This window comes from Ceratosolen solmsi, unplaced genomic scaffold, assembly GCF_000503995.2.
Source record: "Ceratosolen solmsi marchali unplaced genomic scaffold, CerSol_1.0 scaffold13, whole genome shotgun sequence".
Classification (NCBI taxonomy): Eukaryota; Metazoa; Arthropoda; class Insecta; order Hymenoptera; family Agaonidae; genus Ceratosolen; species Ceratosolen solmsi.
In genome coordinates, this window is record NW_011948418.1 from 10,779,484 (window position 1) to 10,800,139 (window position 20,656).

The 20,656-nt window shown below is 25.0% G+C and overlaps 1 protein-coding gene across 1 annotated transcript in view; it reads left to right on the forward strand.

Moving 5' to 3' along the window:
* Positions 1-286: 286 nt before the first annotated feature.
* Positions 287-20,656, forward strand: part of bma (SCY1-like protein bma) — a 35,364-nt gene continuing 14,994 nt past the window's right edge. Inside the window, exons 1-7 of the mRNA XM_011497209.1 lie at positions 287-490; positions 5,421-5,555; positions 7,463-7,817; positions 14,958-15,053; positions 15,545-15,690; positions 17,215-17,345; positions 20,521-20,635. Of these exons, the coding sequence (XP_011495511.1) occupies positions 305-490; positions 5,421-5,555; positions 7,463-7,817; positions 14,958-15,053; positions 15,545-15,690; positions 17,215-17,345; positions 20,521-20,635 (1,164 nt within the window). The 5' untranslated portion in view covers positions 287-304. The remainder of the gene's footprint in view (positions 491-5,420; positions 5,556-7,462; positions 7,818-14,957; positions 15,054-15,544; positions 15,691-17,214; positions 17,346-20,520; positions 20,636-20,656) is intronic.

Consider the following 20,656-nt stretch of genomic DNA (forward strand, 5'->3'; position numbering starts at 1 on the left):
GAGTCTCTTATTCTTCAAGTTAATTGTGCAAAGATATTACACAATCGAATCGTTATTGACTCGAATTCTAATCGCCAATCGATTAAATCGCTCTTAATATATAAAGCACACGCGAGCTTATACGGTGAGACAAGTTTCGAATCATCCGAGCATAAAGTCATTGCGGGAGGTGAGCCGCTAGATTACATGTGCCCTTTAATTTTTTATCACCGCCTCTGCGTAATCCACGGTCGCAGCTCCAAAGTCACGTTTTCTTTGCATCTGATTTCAGGACGAGAGGAGAAGATAGATCGCGTGGGCTCGGATGGGAGCGCGTACGATGTTCTCCAAATTCAAGAGTGGCGGCGGGGTGACCTCGGTACCCGTGCCCTCCGATGCTCTTGAATTCAACCCAATCTTGAACCAATTTGAAGTTGGTAAGCAGTCGGCGACGGCGGGCCCGGAGAATGTGTGGAGGATCCTTGAAGGATATAGAAAGAGCGACAGGAAGGTTTGTTTTATTGTGCTATACGCGGCCCATTCTCCCTAATAAGGCCATTTATCCTTTTTGGCAGCTTTGCTCGTAAAAAGCATGGCTCATTATTTTATTTCAGCTCCCATTGAATTTCATATTTTTCTCTACGTTTCTTTAATTCTGCACTGGTCCTATGTTGCTGGATTTTTCTACATTTTCACTGGCCTTCTATGCCTTTCTATGCCATATCCAGCATTACAATTTAATATAAGTTTGAGCACTTGAATTTTCACTGTGATTGCAGAATACTGAAAAGCCAGCCATTAAACGTGCGTTAAACGTATTTTAACTTATAATTTCACGATCATTCTTGAACCGCAATGTATGTAAAATACAGATATTAAAATTTAATGTTATAACTAACGTAAATAAACGGAATTTAATGAAGTATCTGGATAATAGAAAATTGATAATCGTTGTTAATCATATTGACTATTGTACTAATCGAATACGCCTTATAATTATATTATTTCTCTAAATTTTTTTTTATCATACACTATATTAATTGGCTATTTAAATATTCATAAGCTTTCCCTATAAATGATAATGTTGCTTTCTATTAATTTATTCGAACTAGTTTTTCATAAACTATGTAGATTAATGTCAGTTATGTTAAGTTTTTCTACAATTTATACAACCCGTTTGATAAATACAGAACAGTTCATACTCAAAATTCATTTTGGTTTTAGTGTTCTAATCTCTTAATTATCTAAATTTAGGCAATCAATATTCCTAATCCCTATCGATATAAAATTTTCCTATATTACTTTATTTTATTGTCTAGTTTACTATAACTTTATTATATTCTACTATATACAGATGTAAATAAATAAATAAAACTAATAATTCGTATATATGAATTTATGTGATTACCGTTACTCTTAACAATAATATTAATAATAGAGTGAAAATAGTGAACTAATAATAATTCTTCTTATTATATATATATATAATTTTTTACAAACATTTTTTTCGAATGAAGGACTATCTTATAGGCAGATGTGTAAGAAAATTTTAAGTCTATAGAATTCTTATTTTCGAACGTTCTTACACAGATTGATAATATATATTGATAATATCGGATTTTATCGAACATTATTGAAAAATTTCGAAAATATTTATAAATTACATCAATATCAGTTGAATCTTCAAGAAAACAAATGAATCGCCGTCTAAATAGCTTTATACATTCAACTCTGCATTTATGAAAATGCCAATGTTATATGTTTTCAATCTCTAAATATAAATATTATATTAATTATTCTTTTATATTAATGATAAAAAAATATATAATATAAAATTTATATAATTTATATACTATTGAAAGAACTTACAGAAAAATATTTAGCTTGCGAAATATAAACAATAATTCTCTTATTTAATTATAAAGCTCTTACACCATTCTATATGCAAAACAATTTATAAAAGACTTTAAATATTTATAAATATCCATGGACTATATATTATATCCTTAATTATAAACTAGAGTCTTGTAATATAAAATTTACACATTCTATGCTCACATTCTATCATAAAATCAAACGGACAATTATTGTTAAATAATTAAATAAGATAAATAAACGAATTCTGATAAAAAAAAATAATAATAAATAAAATTAAATACAATAATATATCCCAACATGTTACGTATTATATACAATAATTATAATATAGATAGTGCGAATTTTTTAATTAAATATAATTTTTAAAATAATACATAGGTATGTATTAACACATTAATTAGATTTTACTCTAAAAATTTTCTATTACTTTTGTAATTAAAAGAAATATCAATAATTATTGAATTACTAATATATACGTGATTTAACAACTGTTTTAATTTAAAAATTTATGACATACGTTCTATAAATATTCATGATTACATGTTTTTCGAAGCGATTGAGATTTAAAAAGAATTATTACAGCTATTAAAGTATTCAGATTCTTCATTCCATTTATTCAATAAATATTATATCAAATACTTGCTCTGAATCATATTAATTCAACTCTATTAAATTATATTAATTTTCACAGAGTTATTAAAAAATGTCGTCAGATATTATTAGAAAGCAATAGTTTGCTCACGGTATATGTTATATAGTAAATAGTACATGTATTTTAAAATATAATTTTTATATAAGAATGCCAATTTACCTATTAGTCTAATTACAAAATATCGATTACTTTCTTTCCTTTGGTATTTATTGATAATGCTGTGTGAGCACGTTCGACGGTAAAATTTATATACGATTTCTTAAAAAAACTTTTATTTTCGTTAATTAAATTCTTACAGAAAATATGTTGAACATATTATCTTTTATATTCTGTTATTTTTTAATTAAACTCCTCCTCCTCCTCACACACACACACACACACACACACACACATACATATACATATGTTTTTAATAACTATAACGAATAATTATAAAAAATTGAATTCTACGAAATTGAAATTTGAAATTGCGTCGTACAAACATAAAAAATATACAATTTAAAAATATCTTAAATACTTATCTTGTCAATGTTAAAATTAAAACAGTTTTATATATTTCTTACAAATACAAATATATTGCTCCATTTGCTTTTGAAATGGGAATCCGCGTACCATACCTCAATAAAAAATCTACAACACCGCAAATCATTCCCGACTTTACGAGGTAATGCAAATGTGATTATCAGATCTTATTCATCGACGTAGACGATAATTTTTTTCCATTTCCCTACTTTCTGTTCTCTGATGTGGAATAGTTTGCTCATAATAGGTGAAACTTCTTTTGCACTCCTATTATTCCCTAACCGTGCGCATTTCCACAAATTTAGTAAACGATATTTAAATGCTGCAAATTTTCATGTGAAACAGACGCAGAATTTCGTCTCTCTTTCGAGAATAATTATTGCCTTTCAATGTCCCGCTCTCGGCTTATATTCTTGAAATATACAGAGGGTTAAGAGTCGTCGAAAAAAACTAAAAAATATGGGGATCCTTTCCCTCGTCACGCTTATCTTCATTTAAGCTCTGTTTCAAATGTGTGAATAAATTTTAAAAATCCTTTATAAGAAAAAAACAAAAGGAAAGTGTAACGGCATTAACATTCAATTTTTAAGTATATTTCTAAAATCATTTACCTTCGAATAATTTATAATCAACATTTTAAAACATATACTTATGTAACTGTATGTATATTTTTAAAAAGCATCGAAGAATAGTTAACATTCATACCTGTATTTTAAATTTTTTATTTGTAGTATTATTATTTGTAGAATATGTTAATAATTGTAATTATTAATGTTGTTTTTTGTTTGCTCTAATTCATACGATAAGAAACACGCACAATTTAATTGCATTTACTTTATTTGTTTAATTATATCATTAATATTAAATAACAGACTATTACTTATATTATTTTTAATAATGTTTAATAATATTCAATATTTGTACATTTGCTTCAATTTCAATCCTTATGTATTGTTATTATTGTACTGTTATTATTTTACTAAAGAATACGTTTTATTACTATAAATTACTATAAATTCTATAAATATATTATTTTATTTTAAATAATATATGTAGAGTATATCAATTTCTTCAAAATAATATAAATTTGTCCCGAAAAAAAATCTTTTTTTTTTTGTTTTTATTTATTTATTTTTTTTTTTAATTATTTTTGTTTTATTTAATATCGAATATAATGCATTGAAATAATTTTAATTCTTCGAAATTTATATTATCTTAACACGCGAACTAAGAAATAGTAAACTATATAAATATTCATATTTTATTAAGTATAACTGTATTCATTGCTAATTCTTATAAGCGTTACTTCTTTAAAAGAAAAGTGACAAAATGTATTGTGTTGCAAATTTAGCGATTAGTTAATTAAATACAATTCATTGTTTCTACATAATTGCAGTGAATATTATAAAAGCTTAAAAGTATGAAGCGATGTTTTAAAAACGAGTAAACATGAAAAATATAACATACATATTAACTGTCTCAGTGTTGTGTATAATTTTAATTGAAATATTTTTTATATTTTGCTTTGTACTTGTTGTTTTTACTTGATGACAGTATACTCAAATTATCCTGAAATCAATACAATAATTATCGCGAAATGAATCGTTTTCAAAACTATATTATCGCGCTTATTTTATTTACAGATGAAATTTATTATAAATTCCATATGCTTTCACGGACTTTATATATCACGTATTAATTATAGGCAATTCCAAGTTAAAAATAATTGAAATATAATAAGTTTAATTATTAGCTAACCATTCCAATAGCTTTGGTTCTTAAAACTATTTTCATATTTTCGCATACGATTTTCACAATTATCTCGTGGTACTACTTAATGTAGAATTTAAATTAATAATACAATAATAAAAAAAAGACTATAAACTTTTACAAACATTTTTGTTTATCATAGATAAAGAATGGTCGCCTGTTCTCCTATAATATTTTATTCGCATGGCACATTCATTTGTACACTGAGTTTTAATTTTTCTTAACAGTCTTAATTCATGAAGTATTTTACTTGTTAGTTAGTTATTAATACTTTGGTATGTGAACTAATTGAAACTTCAATTTTGAAGAAAAATTCATACAATGTTCGGTTACAATTTGTAGGTATATATTATTAACAATGTAACATGGATTTGGTTTGTGAGACAATTTATAATTCAATTAGACTAATGGAGAAAGAATGTTGAAATTAACATTAATTTTCTTAAATGAATTTGAACAATATATATGGTATGAAGTTTTTTGATAAAAGTTTACTTAATATAACCATGTGGAGTACTAAAAGAATGAAATTTCGAAAAAATCATTCACATAACTGTTCGAGTATTCCATCACGTACTATATAATTATTACAATACATATGTTTATTTATTTATTTCAGGAAGTGTCTATATTTTTGTTCGAGAAACGTACTGTGGAGAAAATTTGCAAACCTAAAAGAAAAGAAACTATTACGGAGATGTTGCGAGTCGGAGTTCGTCAGTTGGAACGTTTTCGACATCCAAAAATCTTACAGGTTTTAAGATCAAAAATGCATTTTATTTACATTATTTTAATCAATACCATAAATATAAGTTTTATTTAATAAAAATATAATTTTACACACAATACTATCAATAGCTTATATATATCATTATAAACTGTCATTTTCAAAGATGATTATTTTCTATATATTTTGAGCCACTAAATAAAACTTTTAATATTTAAATAAATGCTTATGTTTTTTTTTCCGTAATTATATTATTTATTTTCTACATCAATATTCCATTTATAATCGCTCTTTTCATGTCATCGAAAACATATTTCTTAGATAATTATATAATGTATGCAAAAAAATTTTAAATTTATGTATATAATAATTGCACTAGAAGTCGCATTATAAATTGGGTAATTGGGTAGAATATTTCATTTCCAATACTCCATGAATTTAAATTTGTTATTTATTAAATTATTAATTGTTAATTCTTATAATTTTCAGTAATTATTAATTAAATTAATTTTAAAAAATTCAATACTACAAAAGACGACCAAATTTTGTTTACTTTGAGTATTATTCATGACTGCAAACAGTATTACGTTCAGTAAATAATTTATGATGTAAATTTTGTTTATTTATTTTAAAAATTATAACCTCTTCTTTAATCCATTAAATAATTTGTTTTTCTAATGATTCATTTCAGAATCGAATAGTGGAATTAATTGATTTTATTATATTAAATGATAGAAATAAGCAATTTAATATACTGACATGTTATAAACGTGTAAAAGAGTATTTGTAATTATTTGAATTTATATTTATTTACTATCTCCGTATATTATTAACCTTTTCGAAAAAAATTTTTATTAATTTTTATTTGGATTCCTTTAGAAATATGTCTCACTCTTGTGGGCCGCTTTGTAAAATAAAAAATAAAATTATTATTGTACTAAATTACTATACTAAAAAATTATTGTACTAAATTTGTAAGTAGAAAGTTCATGAATAAAAATTGTGATTTACTGTATTAAAAAATAACTGATGACACGTAATTGATATTGTTGAAAATAATATCTAATTTACGTGTTAATTTTAAAATTTATTTTAAATATAAAATTTATATTTCATCCGTCAACATTTTTCAAATTAATTTACTTGAAAGTTTGTGATATAGACTTCATCATATTACGTTGTTTAATATATATAAATAAAATATAGGAGCTTTATTTGCAAAAACTCAACAAAATAATTTATACTATAGCATTAATTAAATAAAAAATTTTAAATATGTGTGTCGACTGATACAAAAATAATATCTTTTAGATTTCAATTCATATTCCTCGGATCATAAAGATTAAGATTTTTTTAACCCTTGAAAATCACTATTATTAACATTAATAAATTATTCTTTATTATTGACTTTTCCATTAAACTCTTTACTTCATTCTCCAAGTATACAATGATGTACTTTGAATTGAACCAGAATACTAATTTATATGTTTGAAACATGCATTCGTTTATGAGGAGTATTTCGAAATGTCAGTACATTAATTAATTAAGTTTATCGATTCTTTATGATCAATAATATTAGACTTAATTTTTAAACTCCTCATTTTTCATAAAGGTCGAATTATTATGAAAGTTAATTAAAAGTAGATTTGAATAAGAAAATGTTTGAAGTTTTTACCCCCACTTCCCACCGAACCATCCCACCCTTTCCGACTCTCTCCCTCTCTCTCTCTCTCTCTCTCTCTCTCTCTCCCTCTCCCTCTCTCTCTCCCACTCTCCAAACAAACATCAGAAAACATTCTTTCAAGCATGTGATCTCCTTTCAAGCTTAATTGCAACTCATAAGAACTCGCACTTGCCATGATAAAGCACCGTTGTATAATAAATGTATGAAATGGTGTGGGATTACTGACTCCGTAGTGCTTTTCACAACTCAGGTTGTGCACACCGTGGAGGAGTGTTCGGACACGCTGGCCTTTGTTTCGGAGCCGGTGCTCGCCAGTCTCGCCAATATTTTTGCCGCGGATGAACAGAGACAGTTGATGGAGGCCACGGCGATGAATCACCAGCACCACCAACATTTCGGCAACCAACAGATGGTTGGCGGTAAAGCCAATTTTGTCAAAGAGTACGATATGCTTGACATTGAGATCAAGTACGGTTTGCTGCAGTGCACCGAGGCTCTGTCCTTCTTACACAACAACTGCCACTTGATGCACAGGAACGTCTGCCCCAGTAGCATTATAATTACCAAAAAGGGTACTTGGAAGCTTTTTGGATTCGAATTCATAGGTGAGCTTTTATATATATATATATATGTGTGTGTGTGTGTGTGTGTGTGTGTGTGTGTGTGTTCATTGATTTATAGTTAGTCGGACTTGTTATTAGCGAGGCGTGCGATTGAAATAGACGGGAACAACTTTATTATATCACAACTGTAAGTTCTTCAATGACGGAGAAAATATCGACTTACCAGTTGAATGCGAGCTTTTTACAAAATAAGAGTATTTCCTTTTTTCGTACTGTTGAGTTCATATTTATTTCAAAGTTATATATTCGCATGTGGGAAACTGCAGTATACGTCAAATTAAAAGAAAATTCAATAAACAACAAGTGCACCAACTAAATATTATGGATAATAAAAATTTAAAAGTTACATAATATACGTTATATTGTAATACTATTGAAATATTTATTTGAAATTTATACGATTAAATAAAATATTGATAAAACATAAGATTACTATAATTATTAATACTATAGTTATAAATTTCTAATATATTTGTAGTGAAAATAATATTTTTGAATTAGGATGTATATTAAGGGGATTGCAATTTTGTATGGGATAATATTGTTTATGTATTTTAACAGTAATAAATATGCAGAGTTGAAGAATTAATTATTGACTGCAACAGTTAAGTATTAACTGGAAAAATATCAATATTCATCCATTATTTGGTAATTACCTGATGTTTCTTGAAATAATATTAGGTCATTTAATTGTATATTATATTAAAACTATAATAGTGTCAGACATTTTAACTATTGCTAATTTATATTCATATAATAAATTAAGGTTATAATGTTCAAATAATAGTTATAAAATTAGAAAATTTTCCTTATAGTTTCGAAATTTAGAATTAATTACGGCAATTTTCAATGAAATTTACTGTTTAATATCAACTTATCGGCAGTGACAAAGTTTATTAAATTGTTAATTGTGTACATTTTATTATTAAGTTTATGATAGATATTTTATACAGATTAATTATAAAATTAATCATATACTTAACTTTTCTGAGTCAATGAATAACTTATATTTTTTAGATATATGAATTATCCAAAGACTTACGAGTAATATGATTTTATTGTTAATAACATTTTAAAGCGTATGAAGATATGGAATCAATGAACCATCAACTAACGAATAGAAATAAAAGAAAGTTACTGCACAAATTTAAGAATACTTATTGCCATATTTTCAAAAGTAAGGATTTTAAAATATTTCAAAATAATATTTCACTGAATTTACTTTAATTCATGTCAGAATTTGTAATTGAAAATACGAATTTATATTTAATTTAATTAGCATTTTTTAAACATTATATATGGCAGGTAATTTGTAATTTCAAGAATAATATCACACACATATATACTATCTTACCTACGCTTCATATAGAATCAATTAATTATTTTAATAACAATAACACAAAATTTATAGATTTTTCGCTATATTTCTAAAAAATAATCAACATTTAATAAAAAAAACAAACAATATTTAATTTACATTAAACATAAGCTCTATAAAATAATTTTTCTTTATTTCAGATATATATTATATAAAAATTATGATATGAAAATTAAAATCATCGATTATAATTGTTAAGATCACCAATCGAATACAAAATTGTTGCATCAAATTAATATAGCAAGCAATCATTCGCAAAATATCTAAATTATGATTTAAATATTCATAACATTGAAAATTCATGTTTATCTATATTAAAGTATCTTAAATTCTTATAAACTATATTATTAATTTAAATGCTGTATTATAATTCTCTTCGAATAGTTTCTCAATAAATATGATAATTTGAAATACGAAATATTACTGTATAATTGATTTTTACATAAATAAACCAATCATACTCAAAGCTTTAATTTGATTCTATTAATAAATATTCTCTGATTAATCATTATTTTCATAATAAGTTTTTTCATTCATTGGCAATTTCTATAGGTTATAGTTTAAATTTTTCGAATGAACTTGTAATGCCTTTTATAATATTTAATACCTACGATAAAACTTGAAAATATTTTTAGTAAAACTATAATATGTTTTTCGTTGACGTTTCTTAACATTATTCAGTTTCCTTTTTTTAAAGTTTTTATAGATATTATCTATCTAATTTAATCAAGCTTTTTCTGATAATTATTGATCTAATTTAGGTGCTATTATATTAAATTATAATATAATTATAATAGATTATATGCGATACTTAAACTTATAAGTGTATTTTACATTTAAATGTGTTCGTTCAACGTAAGCCATTAATTCATGTTAATACAAGAAATATGTGAATAATTTTAAAAAGTGAAGTTAATAATACTGAATAAATTATTAATGACAAAGGCTTTTCCTCCATTAAATTTTAATTATATATTGTCGATTGCATTAAGTCAATTATTATAATCGATTTTCGATAAAAAAGGAAAAATATAATAAATACTAAAAAAAATAATTAGCTCAATGATTGGCTAATTAATTCATGAAACATTAATCATTATCTAACTGACTATTGCTTTGAGCAGTCAAACTCTAATATGAGGAATAATCAAATTCTACATAATTCATCATTTAAATTTATCATGAAGTATTATTACTATATCATTTAGTATTAAATATAATTCATTATAATTCGAATATAATATTATTAGCTGTTCCATCTTAAGTCAAGCAAAATATTATATATTATTTCTTGTACGATGATTTATATAATAAATTTATATTTATATAATATATTTATAATATATTTATATTTATTAATGTTTGGGTTATTAAAAATGTGTTTTATATCTATTGACATTACTGTATTTATATAGAAATACAGTAATATAGTAACATTCACCCAGTATAAAACAGTAGTAAATAAAATACTTTTATGTTTGTCTGTATATTTTTATAGAATTGAAGAGTCATAGAGAATTATTATCCTAAATCAATAAATTTTTAATAAATTGCAATATTAACTTAAATAGAGCATAATATTTACGAAGAAATATAAAAATACTTAAAATACAATTTTTCTAATTATTATTTACTCGCTGAAAATTTAAATATAAGAGAGACTATTAAAATGTAAAATTACAAGTTGATTTCAATAATTTCACCAAACAATTGGAAGCTTTAGTTCAATCTATAATCGGTTAATCTTGAATAATCTTAAAGGAATCCCATTTAAAAAACAATTAATTATGCTTACATTTATGAATTTCCATAAACAATATGCATTTTAGATAATGGCTGAGGATGAAAAAAATAATAGAAATAAATTCTGTGAAATTAAATTAAATATATCTCATAAGAATTTTCTTATAACCTTGACCTTAATCCACTGGCAAAGACAAATATTGTTTTAAGGTCAATTTAAGAAAGTTTATTGCAAGTCTCGATTGAAACAAAAAAATCATGGAGTCGAATTTATCGAATTAATTCCGTGAACGAAGAATTCTAATATTAAAATTGATAGAAGTTTATGCCACGGTATTGTAATATAACTTTTGCGAATAAGTATAAATAAAGACTGCGCTTAAGTAATTATAACATTCCATTATCATTATTAATATAAAATCATCTTTAAAGCAAATTTTAAAAATCTACTTGCCTTTGCAAAATCAGCCCTCCTACGCCAATACATATTTTGTATCTAATTTATAAAACCTATATTAATTATCATTCATGCATGACTATGTATAATTTACATAATCAACGTGCACCGTTGCACAAACGTTTTATTTCCCTATATCCGCTCACGGTGTGGAGTGCACTCGCACACATTCCAACGTCCGTAGAGTCCGTTTGCTCGGCAGTGGCAAGCCTCAGAGTGCAAGGAAGCATACGTTGGAGCTTTGGAAGCTCGGTAATGCACGTCAAGCATAAGCATTTGGGACGTCTGCGGCTGGCTGCAATGCTACCCGAGAAAAGGGATGCGAATAAGTTGCATTTGCAACTTAATTAACTCGTTTATTCGTCGAGCAACTCGAGTAAGTTGATGAGTGACGAGAACGAGTCGCGCCTCGGCCTAACCAATCCAACAACTCAGAATCGCGATCTTAAAAATTGGCTTACCTGGCCATTCTCCCGGGACAGCAATATTTACTATTATAAAATTACTATAAAGAATTATTATAATATTATATCGCGCTATTTATGTGATACGCACATGATTGCTTTAGTGATTACAGTTTTATTTTAATTATTTATTATAGAGACTGGCGATTGATTAATTATATTTAATTCTAGGATATACAATCATAATTATTAAAATTATAGACTTTAATAAAATATTTATATTTATATATAGTTTTAAACTTCATTTTCATGGGGAAATAAAAAATCTCTAAACGAAGCAGCTGTTACTAATGTCTATTTTAAAGAAATTTCTTAATTCAAATAAGAACTAACTTTACTACAAAATAAACTTTTATCAACTTTAATGTAAAATATATTAAATTATATTTAAATATCTAACTATGCCGTCTATTATATCGATTGAATGGATTAATCTCAATTTTGAATATTCACAAAGTGATCCAAGTTGGCAACATATGATGAACATCGATATACATCTTTTCACTATTGATTTCACATAAGAACCCAATAATTAAACGATTAGATTTTTCATTCTATTTAATTTGTAGGACATATGATAAAAATTAAAGCTGTCTTGTTGATTTTTTACCTTATAATTAGGCAAAACATTAAAATTATACTAATTCAAGTAAATAACGACAATATGGATAAGTAATAATTCTTTTAGAAATAATTGAAAATTACTCATATTAATATAAAATAACATTTCTTTTATATATTCAAATAAACATTTGCGGTTGCAAAACTGAAGTATAGCAATATTAAAATATAATTATTTAAATATTCATAAATTTACCAATTATAAGTTATCTTCGTCTTTAGGTTTATAATATCATTCAAAATTGATTTCATTAATTAAAAAGAGTGTAGTGATTACGTAATTTCATCATAATTTTTATTAATTTATATAAACATTGTGTAAATATTGATCAACATTTTAATAACTTAGTAAAAAGTTCATAATAAAATTACTTTCAAAATGTCATATATATTTCATGACGATCTCTTAAAATAAAAGCAAACCCGTGTTTATTTTGTTTATTATTATTATGTATTTGAAAAATTATTATACACATATTTAATTGAATATAAATTAAAAAAAAAATTATATTTAATTAAAAGTGTTGAAAAAAAAAATTATATTATAAACAATGAAAGAAGAACTTGGTACGTTTACGAACATTCACAATATTCATTAATATGTTTATAATTTATTTACAAGACTAATCATTAAAATATATTGTAATTAATAGAAGATGAAATATTTACTCATAATTTTTAAAACAAAATTAATCATATCTATTTTGGTTTAGACAATTATCCGTTAATGTTTATTTAAATTAGTCCTGTCAGTAAAAACTCGTTCTTTAAAAGTAATTACTCAAATAATATTTAGACCATTTTTTGTATAATTTCTATAAACAAGTATTCCTATTGACAATTTTCATTTTTATGTTCTCCTCTATTTTTTAGTAAAAGTGAAGTTTCATAGAATTCATGTAATTAAGTATCTGACAACCGATATCAAAATAATATAGATATAAATTATTAATTATGATTTTTACATAGTATTCGTATTTATTTTTATTTTTATTGATTAAAAAATTTAAATAAGAAAGAAAGACAAATTACCTATTTTTAACTTTTAAGTTTATGTAACATTTATGTAGAATTTGAAAATTTCACTGCTTCATAGATATAGAATATAAAAATAGATTGAGTCTTTAATATTTAATTTGTAATAAATATATTTGAAAAATATAAAATATTTTTCTCGTATGTAAGTCTGTAAATTGGAAAAACTCGTAATACATTTTACAACTTGTATGATAAAACTTTATTTCATATAAGTTTACATAGTAACTTTATTCATATAAAACGCAAATTATCTTGAAATACAATTTGATGACATAGTTATCCTATATATTTTCTTTTTTTACAACTATATATATATATATATATATATATATATATACATATATTTTCATCTTGTCTTTTTCTAATAAGTATTTTAACAAAACTCTTAGGCTATCGATATTCATTAGACGCGTGTCTGATTTAGGTTACGAGTATAAGAACAATGATACTAAGCACAGATTTAAGAATTTTTGAATAATATAATATTAGAAATTCTATTAGTAAATAATTTCTACAAAATATTATTTAACATTTTTCCAATATTTTGAAATATCGATGATGTTTAAAAAATAATTTCAATATTTGCTGACACTTTTACGTATCATATTTTAATACATTGAGAGTTAATTCTGATTCAGTAAACAATAAAAAATGATTACATTAAATGATTACGTTAAACTAAAGTTTTTTACTTAATAATCATTTAAAAATTAATTTTTCCTATTAAATATATCCTTTTTTTTTTAATTTTTATTTATCAACAATATTTAGTTATCTTCAAATCCATTTAATAACATGACGTTTATATTTCATTAAATACCCATTTATTTTCATACATCCTAAGTAACATCATTAATAATATTTACAAACACATAAGTGAATCAATATTTCCAATAATAATAATAATAATAATAATAATAATAATAATAATAATAATAATAATAATAATAATAATAATAATAATAATAATAAGTATTATTATCAATATATTATAACTTTATTATATACATATATCCACACAATATAAAACGTAATTGTATTCAGCTTCGGTTGAATAAGTACACAAATGCTGAATATTGGTTTCGATTAAAATAATTGTAAGATATTTATTATAATTTCTCTGCATGTATCATTCATTATTAAATTGATATTTATATTATTCATTAATTTACTGGGCTAAAAATATTTTTTAATAAAAAGACTGTTTTTTATTTTGTCTGTAACAATGTTCTGCTTTTAGAATTATTCAATTAGATTGCATATATTATTTATAGATAATAATTACAAAGTATTTATTAAGCTCATTAGTACAAAAAATATTATACGTTAAAATAGACATGGGAATGATTTTCTCGATTCTCATACTTTTCTAGTCAATTATAATCGTAGATAGTTGTAAAGAAAATTCTTTTATTTTTTAGAAACGGTAAATGAACGAGACGCAACCGGTCCAGTTTCACTTCCTCCATGGATCAATCGAGTACCAAAAATAACACAACCAAATCTTGATTTTATCGGTAAATACCAATACAATTAAATATTTAATAGAGATAACATATGTAATAGCTTTTATTATTTCTAATTGTAAATTTGAATTTATAAAGATTTCTTTGATGTAATACGATGGATACACAATTTTTCTCCATAGATTATGCATTTCATATAAATGCGCGTGTGTGCCTGCGCATTGTGGGTGCGTGTGAATTTATTTGTGGGCAAAAACAATAATTATAGACTTAATGATAGTGATAAAGAAAACAATAATTATATTAAAATAGTAAATTTTAATCAAACATAAACAATAATCATTAATTTCATGTGAAATTAATTTACGTTAAATTTTTGATAATATGCTTTATAAGTTTATTTTTAAAGATTTCATGAACCATAATGTAATTGATTACATAGGAGGATCCACTGTTTATTAATAAATACGGCAGTTCGACATCTTTTAAAGAAATTTTGAACTATACCAATAAGATAAACGGTAACTGTTTTTAATTTCTAGCTCCGGAGGTGCAACAAAAGAAAAGTGGCAGCATCCTTAGCGACATGTACAGCTTGGGTATGCTTATTTGCTCGATTTTCAATCGCGGACGACCTCTTATTCAGGCAAATTACAATGTTGCTGAATACCTAAAACAGATGGAAACGGTATCTACCTCAAACATTATTTGACTTAAATATCTAAACTAATTTTTTTTTAAATTTTTCTTTAAGGTAAATCACAAAAACAGTTATTATTATTATTATTATGTTAATTAGTTAATGTAATGCATAATCGTATTATGAATATCTCTTACTTGCGAATATTATGAATAATATTTGGTAAATTGTTTATAATGGTTGAAACGTAATTATTATTATCATACATGTTAAACTTCCTAAGGAATATTATTAAACATAAAGCTTCCTCAACAAATGTTCTGACTCGAGCAATTATCAAAAAGAAAAAAAAGAAAAATAATGTTTAAACTAAACTATTCTACTGTCGTTCTTAAAAATAATTCATTTGACTATAAATATCTGGCTCTCTTTTGTTTTAAATAAAAATTGAAAATTATCTTTCGTTGTTCACATCTCCACGAGAAATAGCACCAGTATTTATGGTTTATTAACGTCAACTTAAACACCATGCATGTATCGATTGTTCCAAATCGTTTGTTCTATAGAGAATTTCGTTCTACTTGACTGGTCACAGACGACACTTTGTATATACTTTAAAGCTTCGTGTGTGAAAATTCTAATAAATTTTCCATACTTTAGCAATTCTTAAAAATTTATTTTCTATTCTCATTGTATTTATTTTATTCTCAAGTACGTCAAAAATTTTATTAATTACGATAAGATATAAAATATATATAATTTAAGGATAAAGGATTAAATAATAGCAGCTTAATTAATTGGATATAGCTTTAAAATGTTAAATAACTCTAAGCAGATATTCATTAGAGCTATAAATTCAAATCATACTCATTTTGAGTAAAAATTAAATTAGTTGCGTATATGCGATGCAATTAACAATTTATTATCACTATAAAATGACTTTATGAAGACAATAAAACACTTTAATTATGGACCCAACGTCTCTAGCAACATATTAAGTATATAATAATTTCTAAAAACATATTTGAAAATGTTAATACTTGGTAATAATGAAGGGAAAAAGAAATGCTTCAATTGCTACAGATGCTAAATACTTAATAATAATAATAATAATATTTCCGTTGCTATTATTTTTATAAAGCTATTTCATTTTTTTATATGAAGCTAGTAATTTATAATATGGTGTGAACATTTTAATTAAATATGTCCTTAAAATATTAATAGTTTTTAATTTAAGCTCATTATATGATTATGCTGTATCCGATATTATAGGCATTTCCACTAGAGAACTATGAAATTGAAAAGTAATCACGCATTGATCAATATTATTTATGATGCTCGTGTGAATGAAGAAACTTATTTTTCATCACAATTAAATCAGTGGCATCGACTCTTTCGAGAACAAGCAAATCATTTACTTCCAATGTACCTTAATTTTTACTAAACTGACATTATAATATGCACGAGATTAAACTGCTTTAGTCTATTTTTTTTGTGGCTTTCAAGTAATTTAAGCAGCTTGAGAGACCAAGTAAAAAAACGCGAGACTTTTCTGCATCGATTATGTTGCAGTTAGAGGATCAGGTTCATAATCTGCTGCCACATGTACCTGTACCTTTGCAAGAGGCGGTGTCGAGGCTCCTTCACAAGGAACCTAAGCAAAGGCCAGCAGCTCAACTCTTGTCATTAATTAAATATTTCAGGTAGGCGAAAAGCATTAATTGTCTATTCTTATACTTACTCATCCACTTGACCTCCATACTTTTCGTTGTTTAATCAAAATCTTTAGTCACAAATTTCTAATGATATTTAATTTTACGCGTCTGCGTCGTTAAATTATAGTGTAAATACAATGCTGAAATAAGTATGGCTAAGTAATTTACACGGATTGGGAGGGAGGAGGGGTATTATAAACAATAGGATATCGATTAAATATTACAGTAAAATGTTCAATGAATCGAAAATTTTATTCGCTCCGCGAAGATAATCGTCTTTCTTAGTCACAGCAACTATCGTAAAAAAAAAAAAAAAAACATAACGCGAACATCGCAAACTCTTTCCAACTAACAGCCATTCGTATATGTGAAACGTGAAAACAACGAAGATAAAAGCTTCGACAATAGTAATCCACTAATAGACGATCAAAAAGCGGATCCGCAAGAGCATTCGATTAGGGACCACGAAAAGGTCTTGATAAAATATTGTTGAAAAATCATTGATCATCGTCCATCAGGATCCAACCCATAACTGCTAAATCGATAATACGTAACGCGTGACCGATCGCATCTCTCTTATTACTTTGTTCAAATCAAAATAAATGAGACCTATTTATCGCAATATGTAGTATGAAGATTTATATTACGATTCTTATTTAATCCCCGTGATATTTCAATAACAAATGTAGCATGAACAAGCATTCGAAAACATTTAATGCAATTCCACTACGTAACGGCAGCAACAATCTCATGTTGAAATAAATAATTAACTATTTATTCTAGAATGACTAATTAATATAATAATATTAATCGAAGTAACATTTAATTAGAAATCAGCAATATTAAATCAGTATTCATCAAATATTTACAAAATAAATCAATACCTCGAATCATCCTTGCGCACATTAGAAAACATATTAGACAATAAATTTCACGTAATAAAAGCTAATTAAATTAAAAGAAGAAAAAAAAAACAAAAAAAAGAAAATTGTTCTCGTATTATTGTTGATTATTGAAGTAAGCTCGTAGCTTATAGAAACTACTCAAATCTTATATTATAATTTCTTAATTCTTATGATGTTTACGTTGACATATAATTAAGATAATCATCATTTAAAAACACAAATTTCTCATTAAATATTTAGAGTTGGCTGCTTTATATTTCTCATCGCAAAGTCAACGAACATACATACACTGAATTATCATTAAATCCATTGAATATTAAATATCTACGCGTATTCTATAAACAATAAATATTGTTAACAATAAAAATTGAATTACATTATGTCGAAGTGGAAAATAATTTTGAAGGAAAAGTATAAATATAAAATAGATAATAAAAAATTTCATATAAAATAGAAATTCACGAATTATTATTTTCTAGAATTTCAACATTGTCTCACACTGTTTTAATAATTTTGCCACATTTTATAATCTTCGTTAATTTATTTGAAATTCATCATAAAACTACAATATTTCTTTAAATATTTTCATTTAATTTTATGAGTTACATTCATTAGCACAAAAATTGTAAAACTAAATTTTTGCACAATGAAGGTTTTATCAGTTAAGATATTCAATGATCATTTTACATAAATTTAGATTAATATTTAAAGGGTAAAAAAATTAATTGCTTATGCGGAACGTGTAAATTCTACGTACACGGTCTCATGACATCATAATAAAAAATTATTAACGTACAAATTATTTTACGATAAATATATTTACATTTCTCTCGAATGTTATTAATAATGAATAAATAATGTTGTGATAGATAAAGGTTAGATACTTAATGATGGGCATTCTCACACATAAATATTTTAAACATGAAATACGATCGTAAATTAAAATATATGTCGCCTCTCTATTTACATTTACTTGAAAAATCATTAGTGGCAAATGTTCTGTATAATCAATATGATATGTTCAAATAAAATAATGTCTCATTAACCATTACTCACAACATTTACTACGTATGTATGAAATGTTATTTCAAAAATTTAAATGTAATAAAAGAACTATTACGATTTTTTTACAATACTTTCCATTGAATGAACATCTATGAATATTTAATGGTACTTTTAAAATAAATAATTTTTTGGCAATATTTTACAATCATAATTTAACGTTTCTTTACCATAAGTGATGTTTTTTTTTCAAGATCTGGGTCAATTGAAAAATATATCATACGTCCATTCGTACAAAGGTTTCAATATTTAATGAGTCGCGACATACTGAATTTCACTAGAAAAATAGTATTTTAATAACCAATTCACAGTTGAACTTAAGTAGAGATAAACTCTATCTACTTTAGAATACAATAGATATCCACTCTAAGAAATTAAGCGTATGTGATAAAGTAGTAAAATTAGATACTCAGTTTTCTAATTAATTAAGATTTATTTTGAAGATATTTCTTAAATGCAGGTGCTTTTAAAATCAAAATCAAAATCAAAAAAAAAAAAAAAAAAAAAAAAAAAAAAAAAAAAAAAAAATCATAATATTAGTCGGAGAAAAATATTACTTCATACTTCCTTTACTTTCATATTTTCCATTACAGCAACCAAAGTACAGTTAAATATAAAAAAAATAAAAAAAAATTACATTTAATATTTAAATGATCTACGCGAATTATAATATTACCAAACATTGAAAATGCTCTCTCAAGAAGCCTTTTAAAGTATTAAAGTAATGTTTACATCGGCGTACTTGGGAATCACTGGGGAATTTTCTTAGAACACATATAAAAGTCACATTATTACTGATAAAATATAAACATAAGCTCTTATATAAAATATTTACTTACGAAAAGTCTCAGACGATTCGGTATTATACACTTTTGAACATTCAAAATGCATAGTTATACCGTTGACACATGACTCCCATCACAAACATCGATTATATGTACATGAATATATGCATGTGTGTGTGTGTGTGTGTGTGTGTGTGTGTGCGTGCGTGCGTGTGTGCGCGCTTTAACATCGAGTGTCAGTCAATTCTTAATAATTTTAAAAGAATTCTAAGCAATTAATTAATACGCTCGATATATAAGAAAAAACTAGCACAATAATTTTGATATTTCATAGTAATATTTTCATGAATTATTAAATTGTATTAAAATTTCATCATTCTATGATGCAACGTTTAATCTTTATATTTTCAGTGATCCGGCAGTACATGCTTTACAATTTCTCGATGTTATTAACATGAAGGATCCGGCACAAAAGGCGCACTTTTATAAAAGCACGCTCATAGAAGTGTTACCCTACATACCAACCGTAAGAATAAAGAGATTCATT